We start from the raw sequence: 17,111 nt of genomic DNA on the forward strand, positions 1-17,111 counted from the left end.
TTTTGAGAAATTTTCCTATATTTTAAAGTTGTTCTTTTCTAGAACTGCAGAAGATTTGGCTGAATGCAAAACTCTAAAGGGGAAGAAGGGTATCTACTTACTTAACCTGTATTTACTTTAAATGAGGTGTATACAAAATGCTGTAAGATCACATCAGTTTAGTAGATACTTCACCATAATATACTATAATATATATTATAGTACAGTATAGTGTGTTAGTAGTATTGCATGTGCTGGTAAATACATGGATTGATATTGTTTGACTGTGTTCCTTTTAGTGTAGGAAGACTATAGATAGAAGTCTGTGTTTTCCTCTTTTTTAGTGCAGCTTGCATTGTGCACCATATGTGAAAAAGTCCATCACCTCTTGGCTCCAGACTTTGTATCATCTCCTTGCTCACCACTGAAATATTTTCTCCTAGGCACTGTGAATCCTACCAAATGTTGTTGTCCTTTTGCACTGAAAATGGCAGCCTGTCAGCTTCTCCTGGAGATAACCACTTTCCTTCGGGAGACCTTTCCCTACATGCCCAGGCCACGTACTGAGCCTCTTGTGGTAAGTGGACAATACCCACTGGAGAGGGAGGTACGCCCACAGAAGTCACTGGGCTCTGTGCCTGTCTGAGGAGAGGCAGGGTGAGGTAATAGTGCCAGTGGATCTCTGATGCAGGGAAAAAGAAAAGGTTGCCTAGCGAATAGAAGATGGGCAGGGCACATCAAATGGGTTGATTAAGAAGGTAAGACTGTAGAAGCACAACATGTACTGGAAGTACAACAAAGTTTCAAAATAGAGAAGAGGACAGCAGAAGTATTAAGGAAGTGAGTGTGGGGAACCTGAGAGGTGTGGGAGATGGACTGTGGGAGTTGACAGCTCACAAGCTACCTAGCTGATTAGGGAGGGCCAGTTGACAGAGAACTGAACAGAGCAGCTAGGAGAAAGGGAAGAGAACGGTTTACAGAGAATTTGCTGAAGCTTAAAAGTTCCAGATTTTTGGCTTGGGTAAGACAACAGAATTGAAGGGACTGAGGGAAGAAAGGAAGGAAAGACAGAGAGACAAAGAAGCAAGGAAAGAAATAAGCCTCCATGACACTGAGAGGGGCACAGCAAATGAATAGTAAACTAAATGAGTGATTAGATGACAACTAATTTAGTGAATAGCAGGACCCATGAAACCTGATTTCCAGTGGTATAGTCTTGTGTGGCTTCTCTTACGACTACTAATGTGGTTTAACTTCGCCTTCAGCCTGTTGTTTCACAAAATACATAGGCACTCGGTTATATTTTGTCAAATTGGGTTGAAGGTGACCGTCAGCTTCAGAGGTGGTTAACATGGAGTGAGATGGGAATTGAATGGCAGACATGCAGTTTCATCTTTTAGGCCTAATTTCTTTAGGAAATCAGAATAAAAATTATAAAGAAAGAATTAGAAGTTTCCAAGAGTACACGAAGGCTATAGCCCTACTGTTTTGGTTTTTTTGTTAATTGTAGACTGAGATCAAATTTTGCTGATGACAATTGTGCTTGACAGGCTGATTTGGCTGGGCATTGTTGTAATTAGGTTCTGAAATTGGTTTCAAAGGCTGTAGATGACCTATGCTGAAGTGACTCAGCCCCCAGGTATGCAAGAAGGGCAATTTTAAAAAGCAGGGATAAATTCAGCAGGAGTCTTCATAAACACTTTGTTGATATTTTTACTACGTAATAACTGACTGCATCCAAGAGCAGGATAATACCAGGGTTTAGAATTAATCTCAGTAAAGTAGTTAGGCTTGGAACTAAGAATATGTTGGGTAATGAAGGTCAACAGAAATTTGTGCTTTTATGCTAGATAGAAATGCAACTGATTAATAGTTTTTCAGACTTGTATATGGGAGAGAAGTAGGAGGAATTATTCTGTGATGCGTAGGCAGAAGAAACCTTAAGGTTACATTATGCAAGAGCCTGTTAAAGAAAATGGCCATAGAGTGCTTCTCTTAACTTTGTATGGGGGGGACAAAAAGAGCCAACAACACTCCAGATGAAAACATTAAGTCTCTGTTTTTATGGAGTGATGCTTCCTTTCCAAAAGAATCAGGTACATAATGTTATGGTCTATAAAGCTGAAATTCCAGTAAAGCAAATTTCACTTCCATTGGTGTTTGCAGGAGTTCCATATATATGAGCACAGACTTAGCAGCCTTGAAGAACTGAAGCATTTGCAAGTGAACTAGTTGTGGTGAACCAGTTTAACTACCTTCAGTCCAACCAGACTTTCCAGGCTTGAGGGGCATAAGAACCCTTGCCTATGTTTGCGTGAGGTAGGCAGTCCTGACTGAAGTTTCAATCAAAGCCTTTTACAGAAGCTGGTGGAGAAGATACAAGCTCACTTTGCAAATGGCTGGGAGTGATGAATACATTCTCTTGAAGCCTACTGCTGCCACAGCAGAGCCAGAGAACTGGAACCTGCCATTTGCTGTGGTGGAAAGTCATTCATTTTAGTTTAGCATTTGCTGAAGATAGAGTCAGACTCTGTGATAAAAGGATGTATTTCATTCTGTCAGTTAATTTGTGGAGGCAGCAATTTCCAATGTAAACATGTTGACAAACAGCTGGGAGGAGTAATGTGTTTATACACTCCGCAGATGGGAACTCTGACCGTGCCCTAGGAATATACCTGTACTGCTATCGTGGCTCAGTTTATGAATGCTGTTTTATGCAGCCGCTGTAATTCAGACAGATTTGATCACAGATTTTTATCCTGAAATGCTTTTGCCTTTGTTTCATACCCTGAACTGTGATAGATATGTTTTAAATTATTTACATGGAAGTTTTCAGCATTAGAGATGCTATACATCATTACTTTAGGCTCCCATCTTTTTATATCACAGGGTTTGGTATTGAGCAAAGTCAAAATATTTCCCTTATGGCAATCAACAGTTAGCTTTTCTGACAATCATTTATGATAATTTTCCCTGGAGATTCAAAGCTGACTGCAAATGGTTTGGCACCTGTGGCTGGTGTTAGATAGGCTAGTTAACCCGTTTCAGCAGAGCTCAGTCTAGAACATATGTTTGAGAGAACCTTTTTTGGTTTTTTTAAACGAACGCTTAGAGTAGCACACTTTGTAACTACCCAAGTAGGTCCCAGTAACTTCTATAGGAGTTTTGTGTCCAAGTTCCCAAATAAGTTCCCTTGAGTCTACAGAATTTTATCTGGAATAACTATTTTGGATAATTTCAGTGATGTTATTCACGTTCATCAGCCGTTTACTCACAGCAGGGAGCTTTGCATCATCTTAGATTTCAGCTAGTTACATTTTGGGTGGGGAGGTCTCAAAGCTGATGAGATCCCCGCTCAAAAGGCACAAATGACGTTCTTAAAGAGCCCAACATCTTAACTGTGTCTGCCAGCGTGGGTGTTCACAGTCTTTCTTTCACTTCTTCTAGCTGTGGTTAGAGAAGGAAGATGATAATTCATAGCCTGTGGAATCTTAGGACTTTTGCTTTTTTGGCCCAAACTGGTAGCCAGTAGGTGGCACAAATGGTGCTATTTCTGTTAATAGAAAATGATAGTGCAAACTAGATTCTGTCTGGTGCAATGCTGTTTATTTTCCAGAATTTAAGTGCAGCCATCATTTTTATTAATCCCTGTTTTCCACTGTGTCCTTTCCTGTACACAGAAAGCTTGCTCTGGGCCATGCTGTCGCAGCTGTCACACTGTCAGCAGCTTCCTCTCAGCTTTTCTGCCTCTGATGAGTACAGTGGCAACACGTTCCCTAATCAACCACCGGGAGCCTTTTGGAGTAGAGACCTAGCCATCCACCCAGCATCTTGGGCAACAGCCACCTTTTATTGCCACCTATCCATTAGGGACCATGTATGTGTTTTCCCCCCCGTGAGCGTGCAGACAGGGTGCCAATTCACTCAGCAGTGTTAACCAGACACGTGCATTAACGCTTGTTAACTCTTCCATCCGGACAGTGTGGCTCAGTGTGCTGCAAGCCCAAAAAGTACTTGGATTAGAAAGTACGAGGGTATATGGATGGTATATGGTGATTGAAATAAATTTCCATCTGAAGCAGTTCTTCCTGAAGCTTCTGTAGTTGCAGTAAAAAGCACGGGGGCTTATACTGCTTGCATATCTGTGTGGCCTACATTCTGCTACAGGATCTGGAGAGCTGCAGGCTGCGCCTGGACCCTGAGATGGACCGGCACAGGTATGAAAGAAAGATCAGCTTTGCTGGGGTTCTGGATGAAAATGAAGATTCAAAGGATTCCCTGCACAGCAGCAGCCACACCCTCAAATCTGAGGCTGGCTTCGAGGAGAAAAAAGGTTTGTCAGCAAAATAAGGCTTCTGTATTCTCAGGGCTTGTGAAGTGGCGCTTGATTTTATGTTTTCATTTGCATAGACTGTGTTAAAAAGCAGGCAGCCATGGAATCACGTGGCTTTGAATCATTTCTGAGACGCTTCTGGCCTTTAGGGTTCAATATAACAAATGTGAGAAGCAAAGATGTTAAATTTTATAAAACACTGCTATGACTGAAACCTACTGAGAACATTGCAATATTTCTAAAAAGGAGGATGCCTTGTTTGAAACTGTCTCTCAGTGGGATACTGAGAGAAGCATCACTATTTGATTCACTTTAAAAATAAAGACCAAAAGTGTTCTTGTTTGGTTTTTGTTCTGATTACAATATTTCATGTTGGGAAAACCACAGATAGGGAAGATTGGGATTTCATGTGAAAATCTGTACTGGTTTGGAAGTCATGGCATCTCACAGAATTAGTGGTCGATCAATTGATCTCTTGAATTCTTTGCTACCACATGAAAAACACACACTATGTGGCTTTTGATGGCTAGCAGATTAATGTTACCAACTTACTGTATACTGTACAAGCAAACCTCAAGCTCACTGTGTTTGCTGAGAACAGCAGATTGTTTCCATTTTTGAGCCATCTCATGCAAAACTCACATACTATCTGATGGTACAAGTGTTGCAATACAATATACAGTCATCGTGCGTATTTGCAATTAGAGGCTAAACTGCCAGACAGTTCCCTGTAAATGATTCTCCCTCTAACAAGTTTTCTAGAACTGTTTAAATTCTGTCTCATAATACCCATATAAAGGTGCAGATGTTTGAATGATACTTTTGATGATTGTTTAAAAGGGATAAATGTTTGATGATTGTTTGAAAAGGGTGGAGTCTGTGGCTGGTAATCTCTAGGAACTGTAATGTGTATTAATGATTCAGGGAGCTTTTATTGACTTCAGGGGGCTTTGGATAATTTTTTGCATTGTCTTCAGCTGTGACCCTGCCACAATTACTGGAGAAAATATTAGAACTGCTTCCAAGACTTACATGGTGTAAAATTGCCTCCAAAATTGTGTCAGGTGGGACAGTTACTCCTGTGAAGACAGCTAGGTATCCACCTAAGAAAGTTGAGCTGGAAAAATTCATGCTCAACCTCCTTTTTTGTACCTGTGGCATACTGGCAGCCCAGAGAAGCACACAGCCTTATCATCTGTCTGATAGTCTAAGATCAGTGGGATGTCTCTATTTAGATGAGGAAAAGCTTGTGTTTGGGGTTGTCTGGTTTTTTGGCTTTTTTTAAGATAGTCACGACAATTACTTGAAACCACTTTTCAGCCTCTCAGGCAGCAGTCCCATCCACTGGGATGTTACCTGAGTGGGAAAATGCCTACAAGCACGCAGTCCTGCTGGAAAATGCTGATGGCCAGTCTCTGACTATACTATTTTTCTTAGAGACAATGCTGACATAGGTCTTCCTTCATGTGTTACTGTGCTACAGGCATAATGCAGAACTGAGTTATTTTTGCAAAGACAGTATTAACTTTCTGCATCCTTTACTCTGTTAAACTATATTTTCCCTGCAGTTTCAGTGGTTTTTTTTCTATTCTCCCTTTTCCCTAAGCTGTCATGTAGTTTTCCTTTACTAAAGCTACCTCTTTACTACATTTTAGAGATGGGAAAAATGACGATGGTAGGAAGGCTGAATCCTAATATAGTAATATACTCTAGCAAAAATGTATTTGCAGTGTTTTGGAAGCTAAATCAATGCAAGATAATGTTATATTTTAAAATTACAATAATTATGTTCTTTTCTCTGGCCACAGCATATTCTTCTGGGGATCCACCTGGGCCAAATATAACAGATGCAGAAGCATCTTTCTTAACCTACATATTTCTAGACAAGAAAATGTTGTTGTGTGAATGTAACTAAATTTTTCTCACCTGTGGTGACAAGTTTCTTTATCTCAACCTCTTTCCTGAGTACTAATCTGTTTCCTTTCATTTTTTCCGGAGTGTTAAAACTTTGCTCTCATTGCTCACCCCAGGCGTGGCTTAACAGCTATCCAAAGCTACAAGTTTACTGTATAGAATCTGCTCCAGGTAGGTCTGAAACACAGACACTAAAGCTAGGTAGATGCAGGCTCTCAGAGGCTCATATGTACTGTTTGGGTGCTAAAATGGGATTCTGCAGACTTCATGAAATGCAGTTACAAGTGCTTAAGTGGTTTGGCGTTTGGGGCAACTGAGCCACTGTACTGAGGCTGATCTCAACAGAACTCAAGCAGTAGTGATTGCTAAGGAACTCAGCATGGTCACTTGGAGGGAGAGTCTCTGGTCACTCAACAGTGATTTGCCCAGCTGATTCATGAGGACTGAGGAGTAGCTCTCAAAAACTATCCAGCTGTCTTCGGCCAGAACGTTAGCCACTGGAAATGGGAGTGGGAATTGGGTTCTGGAGGAATTAGGGGCATTCTCAGGAGTAAAGGTGCGTTTGATTTTTCCTGAAGCCAAAATGCAAATCTAGTAAAATATTTTGCTTACCTGTGGTATCCAAAAAGCTGTATCCTGTTTATTCTCAACAACACCCCAAAAGGTAATCAATCACACACGGCCTTGCTTGATTATATCTGCAGAAAAATGACTGAGTGTTGCAACATTTGGACTGACATACTGCCATGTACTGCCTTTGAACTAAGAGGAGAATGAAAGCGCAAACGGTTGGTGCTTTGAACATTGAACCATTTCATGTCTGTGCTCATCAAAAATGCAGAGTGTCAATGGATGTTGTTAATGCCTGAAAGCTGCTGATTTGTCTGAAGGAGAGGATCTACGTGCTCCCATTTCCTCTAAGGCATTCTAATGATGAAGAGTAACATGCAGAGACACGGATTTATGCAAATCTTACTTCAAAGAAGTCTTGAGTGCTAACCTCGTGAAGCAGACTACCCTTCTGCAGTCACATGTGCTGTATGAATAAATAATTTATCCTACTGCCGAGCTCAGTGAGGTTTACAGAACCCAGGCCCACAGGAAAATAGGTTTGTCCATGGCGCCTTGTTCATGCTTGGGATTCAGCCATCTATCCCTAGCAAGAGGTGAATCTGCACTAATGTAAACCCCGGGGTCTGGCAAAGAAAACTACAATTTACATCCATTGGGCAGATCCTGTTTCCTGGCAGGAATTTATTCAAATTGGTGTAAATCGTAGGTTTTCCTTGTCCACATTTTGGGTTTCTGTTAGAGCAGCTGACTCTACTTGCTGGTGGTCGAATGAGGGCTAATTCCAAATACAGACAAGGCCTGAGGTGGCGTACAAGGTCTCCAGGAAATGACATGCTGAACACATTTCCGTAAAGCATCTTTACTGCCTGATTGACAGAGCTGCATTGGCGGTGGCTTTGGAGGGAGCCTCTGGCCCCACATTCCTTGGTAGAAGAAAAGGCGCTGCAATACAGGATGGCAGCAAAGGGTCGGGAGGGAGGGGAGGGCCAGGATATCTTTCTTTTTTAAATGGGGAAAAATTAAGGGGAAAAAAGTCCTCTTTTATTCTTTTAATACAGTTCCCATCAGGAAGATCAGGATAGGAGGCTCCCGCTTGCTCCAGATTAAAGGAACCCGCAGTTTCCGGGTGAAGAAGGGGGGTTCCCTTTCCAGCATTCGCCGGGCCGGCAGCCTAAAGAGCACCAAGTTATCACGACAGGACTCAGAGTCTGAGAATGAGGAGCTGCAGCTGTCCCACAGCAGGGACACTGTCACTGATATAGGTAACTTAGACGAGTGGGTGGAAAGGGAGGGGACAATAGGCAGGACCTAAACTCTTGATGTGATTGCAGCAGAGCTAGAAATTACAAGAGACGCCCCCACCCCAGCAGGCTAGGAAAAACCTAGAGTCCTCTTCAGGGACTGACTGAACTAGGGCCTGGGAGGAACACGGTTCAAATCCTGGGTGCAGGGTCAGCTCCATGCACAGGCTGTCAATTCAGAGCTCCGTGTTAGAGCATGAACTCTTGGAATGCTGGTGCCTGCCAGCCAAATGCATGCTGTCTTTAGGGGAGCCCATCCACGTGTGTATACGCACATACACACACCCCTAAATCATATGCTATAACAAATACATTAGGTCATATGCATTCATGATATTTTATTGTTCCTATTAACAGGTAGGATATATATATACACACAGACATGCACCTCATATTCTATGTAGCATGTGATGTCATAGGCATGTCGTATGGCATGTAATATATATATTCCTATATGTAGAACATAACATGTACATGCTACATACTACATTTCTACATATTGGCGTATACATATATTTTTACAGTTTACAGATGCCTTAGTCTTCAAAAGATGGATCCCCAAATATTTCTTATGGAAAACAAACGTGCATCCTACCATGAGAAATCTCCATCACAGCTGAACTAAAGGGGCCCCCTCTGCTAGGGGTATTAACAAAAACTATGGTTTAGATACATTCAGAGATGAAATAACCTCCCACACTAATGGACATTTTTATGTTCCCCAAAAGATGCTTCAGGTGGTGAACATGGAAAGTGGGATTGCCTGTTCTGTAGACTTTGGCAAGTCACAGTTCACTTCAAGAGGAGAAAGGATTAACCAGAGTTTGTCCCCAGCCATCTCTTAACAGCATTAATGTTAGTATTATAGGAGGCCCATAGAATATGAAATGGCTAGAGGAAACACAGGGATTGGTGAAGTACCCACAGAAAACTCTCCCTTGCCTGAGTGTTTCAGAATTAGTGTGCTAGAATCAGGATTTTTTTCCCCTTTTATCCCCATAACATTAGAAGTTTCCATGGGCAATTAGTTGTGACTTTGCCTACTGGCATTTCCAGTTGGATGCCACTTCTGGTTGGATTTTTGTTGACATTTTTAACCACAGAGCCCAGTCAATGCAGATCACTAAAACAATCATTTGCAGCATCTGAATGGTGCAAAGAATTTGTTTCTGGTGTTTTTCATTTACATTCTCCCCTTCCATTAAAGAAAAAAGTGGGGAGGGAGCAGTGTTTGCTGCTAACAAGATGGCCTGTGAGCTGTGTCTAAATGGTTCTTGTAATTGTCAAGCCAGCATGATACAAGGATCGGGGAGGGGTGTCCAAATGCAGTCCTTCCAGTGTGGCATATTCTGTGTACTCTGGTCTGTTCCCACAAGGCTGGCCTGGCTTACAAGTGCTGTCCCTAGTCTTTAAGCACATAGGGAGCAATAAAAACAACCACCTTTTGGGTATTTTTCTTTTGAAGAAGGGAGCCCTTGGAGCGCGAGTGAACCTAGCATTGAGCCCGAGGTGCTGAGCAACACAGGCACGGAGGAGAACTATCATCGGAACATGTCGTGGCTGCATGTAAGTATGACACAAGCAGTGCTCTCAAGGATGGCATTTTCAGTAAGAGAACCTTTGTGCTGGCAATAACCATATCACAGTCTGTGCTTTCTCCATGTAGCATCAAGGATCTCAAGTGTAAGTAAGCTGTGACCTTTGGAAATTGTCTGTTTGCCATTTCTAAAATGGACTAAAACCAGAAAGTTTTTGTCTTGCTCCCTCTGTCCATTCCATATATTTAGTTTGTAAGGGAAAAGGAACTATTTCTCTCCAGGCATGCAGGGACAGCCAGGCTACCTCAGCTGAAAAATCCACTAGCTCAGTATCTTATCTCCAGCATGGCTAGTTGTGGGTAGTTCAGGAAGAGTAACAGAGTGGGCTACAGTGTGAGATGGGTCCCATCTTCTGGAAAAGGGCATTTGAGAAGCTACTTGAGCTGGAGGTTCTTCTGTGACCACTATGTTTACTAACTACCAGAAGATTTTTTTCCCTCAGGGAGTTTTTCCAACCCCTTTTTAAGCCAATTTATATATTTTTGTCTCCATTAACTCTATAGCAATGAGCTTAATTATGCACCTTTTGGGGAAAAAAATACTTTTGGAACATTTTCTTTGATTCCATTAGATGCATTCTATCACAATGTCTAACCCAACAAGGCCTTCTGTAGTTTTGACTCTATCCAACAGATGGGGAGTGCAACAGGGCAAATGTGGTTTGGTCATGAATTTTGGTCATCTCTGTACCCATGATATAGACATGCTAAAAGTCAGCTGGGAAAGTCTACTCTGTTCAATCCACTGATATCCGAGGACTGTACACCTCTACCTCTGTTGCCTCACGACACTCTGTGATGGTGCAGTATGGTCAGCATGCCTGTGTGCGCGTGCTCTGCAAAAAAGTTGGATTGACTCCCTGTGCACAGATTGACTGTATCCTGCATGTATGTATGAGGACAGATGCTCTTTGACTTCTGAATTGCCTTTGGGAAGGACAGCTGCCAATAATGAGTTGACCTCCTCCTCTTTCCCCCAAGTATTTCACACAGTCTGCTCTCAACTGCCCCATTCCTATGGGGTGTGGACCAGAACAAGATTAATCTAAATCTGTGATGTCCAAAGCAGTTCTTGATTTGAAAAGCAGTCTCTTTTGGAAGAGAGTGGCAGGGCAGGGAACTTGAATGTCATGTCTTCCAAACTAGGACCTCAATCCCTGGACTACTGCACTTCTCTGTCAGATTTGGAAATTCCAGTGTCCTCAACTGAGTATGTTAGACATGAGAGTGTGTACTAGGCAATGAATTGCTAGAGGATAAAGGCATCTCCCTAGCTAGCTGCTTAGGATAAATCATGGTGCCTTTGCTCAATGTGGGAGAATGCATGGACTCATAAATACAAGGCATAAACTGTAGGGAACTAGAGATGTTTGTCTCACTTTACATGTGATTAGCCTGCATAGGAGAAAGGAAGATTTGAAAAATCACCTGTTCCAGTTAATGACACGCAAGTACCAATATCACATGAGAACTTTCTCGTTTTGTTTGTTGGAAAGAAGGTGTGGTAAATGGTGACTAAAACTACAGGCAAAACAAAAACCTGCTTTACTTAATGGTCATGAGAAAACTACTCAAAAGGATCACGGGTTCCAGTTACTTCTGTGCATGCACCAGCATTTCCTTTACCCATCCTTTACAGGCAGCCCAGGGCATGATGTTCTCACTCTATGTCAGTGTACTGTAACTAAAAGTTGTAACAGTGGACCAGAGGCTGGGCAGATGCTATACAATGCCGATCAGATTTATATCATTTGCATATTGACACAACACTAGTGGCTTGAGTTATTCCTAGTTGACCCCAAAATAACATGAGGCCAGAACAGGCAGGCAAAGACAAGACTCCCACATACACAGCACAGATTTAAATTTTTTAAATAAATAAATAAAGGTCTTAAATAAATAAATAAATAAAGGTTTTAAATAAAGGTCCTGACCTTTTGGAAGCCTAAATATTTGAGGGTTGAGAGTGATATGGCTGCCTTACTTAAGAGAGCCAGTGGACTGCAGCTGCACAGACAATAAATGGATGGAAAAGGTGGAGTAGCCTCTTTCTGGTAGTTTGGGGTATTTCTGCACTAGGTTGTGGGACGAAGAGAAGGATTCATAAAGGCAGCTCTGACCTACAGGGTGAATGGCTTGGGGATGCCTGTGTGTTTTCCTCAGCGTGCTACTAAGTGGCTGGGTTTGTGTGACATGAAGACCAATGTACAAAGAGCTGCTGGACTGAGCTCTGCTCCTCCTGGAAGAAGCCCTCCAAACTACACCAGAGAGCAGTCACTCAAGCATACACTTACCCAAGGCTGTCTTTTTAATTAGTTTAGGGACTAATAGAAGTGTTGCTGCAGCAAAGCAGGGCTCAGAACAGCTAAATGCCCAAATATTTACTCTGTTTCTTAGACAGGTTTTACAGCTTCTTGCTGCCATATGGCAGCACCACTAGAAATAGTAACTGAGCCAGCTAACAAACCACGGCTGGATGGGCCTACCCAAGCACAGTGAGGGAAGCATATGCAGAACAACTGGCCCAGTTCATTCCTACTTGAGAGCATACTGAGACACTTCCTTTCCCATTCCTTGAAAGACACTAACCCCTAAACCCGGTGGGTTTGCAGCTTTAATGATGATTGAGTAGTTGACAATTTCTAGTCTAAGCACTCACCTCAGAGTAGCGGTACAACAGCTGTTCTGCAAGCTGAGAGAATACTGTTTTCCTCAGACTTAATATTGCCACCAGCCAAACATACACATCTGCAGCAGCTCAGTCTCTTTGCTTTGTTAACACTGATGTTTCTTAGCCATGCCTAGCGAGTTTGTAAATCAGTTGCAAGTATGGAGCTCTGCACAGACGCACATACCTTTTCAAATGGCTGTGTTGAGCTTCATGCCTCCCCAGCTAAGCTGTGGAAAACTTAATTTGACTGTCCCCACCACTGGCTGCCCTATGCTTTTCTCCATGTAACTCCCTTTTCTATAGGTAACTAGCTTCTTTTTTTTCTTTTCAAGGTTATGATCCTATTATGCAACCAACAAAGTTTCATATGTACCCACATTGACTACTGTCACCCACACTGCTACCTCCATCACAGCCGCTCCTGTGCTCGCCTTGTCCGGGCCATCAAACTCTTGTATGGTGACACAGTGGACTCTCTGCGAGAAAACAGCACATTGAACAGTGTGGCAAGAGGCAAAAAGCAAAAGGAAGTGAGTAGATGGAAAAAGCAGAATGTTTGGGGGTTTGTCAGGGCAGGTCATAATTACCTGCAAGGACTGCATGATGTACTCAAACAATTCTTTCATGACAAAATGAACACAGCCCTTCCTAAACACAGATCTGCTGTAAAAAAAAAACCTATTAAGTCATTTAGCGTTATGGAAGGAATGTAATCTGTATTGATTGGGAAGAATCTTAGTTGCTGATAAGGTCAGTTTAAGGCTTATAACCTGACTTTAATTTTAATGTTCTGTTATGGCCTCTGTTTATCATCCCCTGGCGTCTAGTCACCTTTTTTCATGTTTCTTCTCAACTGTTGATAAGAATCTTGAATCTTTTTCATGAAGAAGTTTTTTTTCAAAACCTCTTGAAATTCTTGTAAAATCTTGCATTGTTTCTTTCTTTGAGGTCTGAGCCCTCAGAGCTGTTCCAAGAATTGTATACATTAGTCCTTAATGTTACAGTCTCCTTAGCGACACAATTTTAATGACTAGTTCAGCAGGATATTCAAACAAGATTGTGCCTTTTTAGCCATATCAGTGGTGCCTTTAAATTCAGTGGAAATACATTTCTGCTTTTGGTAAAGTGCCCACCCAGGTACCAACCGAATCATGTCAATGGTTAACACTTTCATATTCCTGACCATAGCAGACAGACTACAGTTATACTGAATACTTGTAATGGAAGAGTCATTCAAATACTTTGCAGTAATATTGAAAACAAAAGTGTTCATGAAAGTCTCATCAAGATTTCAGTTGGGTAACATGGCTATCACCCCTGTAAGTGGAAAATGAAGGAGGTGGGAGAGAAGTTCATAATGTTTCTTCATCAATCAGCAGATTGTTTCCTGTCAAGTTAGAAAGTCGAAGGGTATTTGTATGGAACAAAGCACAGAGCAGATGAAACAAGAAAGAATGGTTCTGCTTTCCTGGAAACTGTAACCCCATATATTTCCTCTGATACAGAAAAGTAGTGTATCACTTGGTTATTTAGGAAGACAGTCAGTCATTTCCTCTACAGAAGGCAGGCTTGAGGTGAGCAGCTGGCAGTGTTCATGAAAGGTAGCAAAAGAACACTGTGCATTACTGTGTGTTGTTTCATCTCCAACCTTGAATTGCAAGGCAAAATTATACACATTTCAACATCCATCAAACCACCAAAGACTTTCAGCAACATCAAGGAAAAAAGAGGTTGGGGGACCACAAAGTTTCCTACAAACACATGCACCATGTTTTGTATAGACCTCACTGCAGGAGAGCAATTGATAACTTTTGAATTTTATATAACGGTAATCTTTTCATAGTGGTTCCTCATGCTCTGGTATTCTTGAAGTGTTATTCTCTGACTGCATGGGCACCATTACCACATTTATCTGGGTTCTAGAGAAGCCTCTCTTTTACTCTCACGGCATGCAGAATGAAAGGCTGGAGGTAGCTGCAATATGCATACCTGGCTGTGTGCTCAACAGGGCTTGTGAGCTCTCTGATAAATGAAGACCACTGTGTTAATCAGCAGGCTGGAGGAGAAGAGCCTGTGGCAACCTAGCATTCTGGGAAAAGTCCCTGGTATTGTGAATAACTAACAAAAAAAAGAACTTGTAATTATCACTGTCATTGGGAAGCTGCTAGGGACAACTCTCAGGCAGGCATGAGCTCAAGTCCTGAAAGAGATGTGTTCTCCCTTAGGCTCTCTGAGGAAGAAAAGATACATGTAGCTGAGAGTAATCAGTGTTGTGCACACTAAACACCTTCACTGGTAATTTTTTAGAAGGAAGCTACAGACTTTTTACCTCTACCCTGCTTAAAGCACTGTTCTCTTGAAATACATGCTGTGCTAGCTGTGAAGATTACACAGAGCACATTCACATTCCACATTTGGTTTGCTGGCCTCTGCCTGAAGATTTTATTGGGAAAAGCAGTGTTAAAAAGAGAAGAAAATTGGATGAGATATGTCATCTCACTGATACTAGGCTTGTTACCAGCAAAGAAAAAGGCTTTGTGCTACGCCTCTGGTACTAGACAACTTCTACTGTATGGAAATTCCTCTTGTACATGATTTCCTCCCTTTCCACATTTGGAAATGTAAATGTGAACTCCACTTTTTTTTTTTTTTTTTCCAGTGCTCAGACAAGTCATGCTTGAGGACTCCTTCTCTAAAAAAGAGAGTGATCGATATCAACTTGGAAGGGAAGAAGGACTCCGGAATGTTAAAATACATCAGGCACCAGGTATTGATTAGGCCATATGCTAGTAAGGGAGGTTGATACATAGATGTCAGGCTAGACTGCTACAAGAAGGAAAATATATATGGATCTCTAAGTCCATGTGAAGACCTATTGGTTCTGAACATCAATCAGTTTAGCCCTGCATGTTTTTCCCAGCTCAGTAATGCTAAATTTAAGCCTCTTAAGGTGACCCCATCAAAGAATCTTTAAAACAGATAGCTCCATTAAATCGCAGGCTGCATCTCTGGCCTCCCATAGTGATGCATCAAAACTGGGGATACAAAAATTTAAAATAGAAAATTTTCTTTTAAATCCACAAATGTGTTTAAATATTCCTCAGTTTACAGCGATAGTTTTCTTTGTTCTTTCTTGTTCAGTGTTCCTGAAGAAGCAACAGACTCCTCACAGGCCTGTTCTTGGCAGTCTGTGAGATTTTCATGGATCCGCGTCACTGTTTGTGCACCACCTTGGGAGAGTTTTGCTTTCCTTTTGTCCTCTTTACCAGTGTTTTGGTGACATGAATGACTAATGACAGACGCAGGGAACTAGCTTGCAAACACTGCGTTATTCTATAGAGCATTATGTGAAATGGCTGAAACCAGAGGTTATCAGTGGGTAATCTGCAGACCAAAACTAGGATAAAATTACTGAGTGTGTTGTTCACTGCGCATAGTTTGCACACCTCAGCTGTAAGGCATGGCTTGGTTTTTTGCAGGTAATGAGCCTCTCCCCTGCACCTTTGTCACTGCTAATCAAGGCAGCTCCTATCCTCACAGAAGAGATGTATGGGGACATCCAGCCAGCAGCATGGGAGCTCCTGCTCAGTGTGGATGAGCACATGGCTGGAGCAGCAGGTAAGAGAACAAAACCATGTAGTGTGGCTACCCTGGCTGCACAACTCACAGTAGATCACTGGGCCTTGCAAGACAGCTTTGTAGTGGAGGAATCCTAATGACACGAAGGGTTTCCTGGGGGCTGGTTGGTTTTTATAGACCTTCGTGTGGTTTTGTACTCTGTGCAAAAGAGGCGATCCAAAGTATCAGGAAGGCAACCTCTCAGATCCTGGCTGAGATGAGAGCATCAAAATTAGTATTTGTATTTAGCTGGGTTTCTACACAGAGGAAACACAGTGATTTAGTCTGTCCAGAATTTACTGAAGAATTTTGTATGTTGCCTCATGGAAATCGTTAGCACCAGTTGAGGGCTGATACAAAAACTGAGAAAGGGGGCGAGAGTGGAACTGTCATAGCTCTTCTGTTGTGCTGAAAGGAAAATTCTCACATTGCATGGAGACAGCAGCATTGGTCAATAAGTAGTCTTATGGTATGGTATTTATCTAAATTTTCCATTTCCACTTGGTATTAAACTGTGCAGATGGCATTTGCTGATGACACATAGTTGAGAGACATCTTTAACACAGAAGAAGATTAGAACATCATATACCTGTGAGAGCATTACCTTGAAAAAGGAATTCCAGATATGAGATTGTGCTGGTTTTGGCTGAGAAGGGGTTAATTCTCCTCACTGTGGGGGTCGGCTACCTTTCCAGCTTCCCACGCTCTGCCGTGTGGTGGTGGGGGGGGTGGAGGGGCTGGGAGGGGCAGGGCCATGGTGGGGGCGACTGACCCCGACTGGCCAATGGCACGTTCATTCCATACCATGTGACACCATGACCAGTATATGAAGGGGGGCAGTTCGCAGCTTGGGGGTGGTGAGGGGTTGTGGTGTGTGTGGTTTATTTTGGCGGTTCGTTCCCCCCTCCCGTCCCCCGGGGCTTTGCGCCTCTCGTTGTTCTCCTTTACATTGCATTTCTGTTGTTATTTCTCTTAATTTTAATTATTAAACTGTTCTTATCCCAACCCACGAGCGTTACCCTTCTGATTCTCTCCCCCATCTACCGGTGGGGGAGTGAGCGAGCGACTGTGTGGGGCTGAGCTGCCGCTAAACCACGACAGAGATGAAATTTATTACTACAAAGT

The 17,111-nt window shown here is 42.3% G+C and overlaps 1 protein-coding gene across 1 annotated transcript in view; it reads left to right on the forward strand.

Annotated features, from left to right (window-relative positions):
• The window catches only part of UNC80 (unc-80 homolog, NALCN channel complex subunit), a 134,508-nt gene that overhangs the window by 61,680 nt on the left and 55,717 nt on the right, over positions 1 to 17,111 (forward strand). Inside the window, exons 25-31 of the mRNA XM_064452092.1 lie at positions 423 to 556; positions 4,147 to 4,312; positions 7,858 to 8,061; positions 9,566 to 9,666; positions 12,701 to 12,898; positions 15,028 to 15,135; positions 15,848 to 15,986. Of these exons, the coding sequence (XP_064308162.1) occupies positions 423 to 556; positions 4,147 to 4,312; positions 7,858 to 8,061; positions 9,566 to 9,666; positions 12,701 to 12,898; positions 15,028 to 15,135; positions 15,848 to 15,986 (1,050 nt within the window). The remainder of the gene's footprint in view (positions 1 to 422; positions 557 to 4,146; positions 4,313 to 7,857; positions 8,062 to 9,565; positions 9,667 to 12,700; positions 12,899 to 15,027; positions 15,136 to 15,847; positions 15,987 to 17,111) is intronic.

Source organism: Phalacrocorax carbo, chromosome 5, assembly GCF_963921805.1.
Source record: "Phalacrocorax carbo chromosome 5, bPhaCar2.1, whole genome shotgun sequence".
NCBI lineage: Eukaryota > Metazoa > Chordata > Aves > Suliformes > Phalacrocoracidae > Phalacrocorax > Phalacrocorax carbo.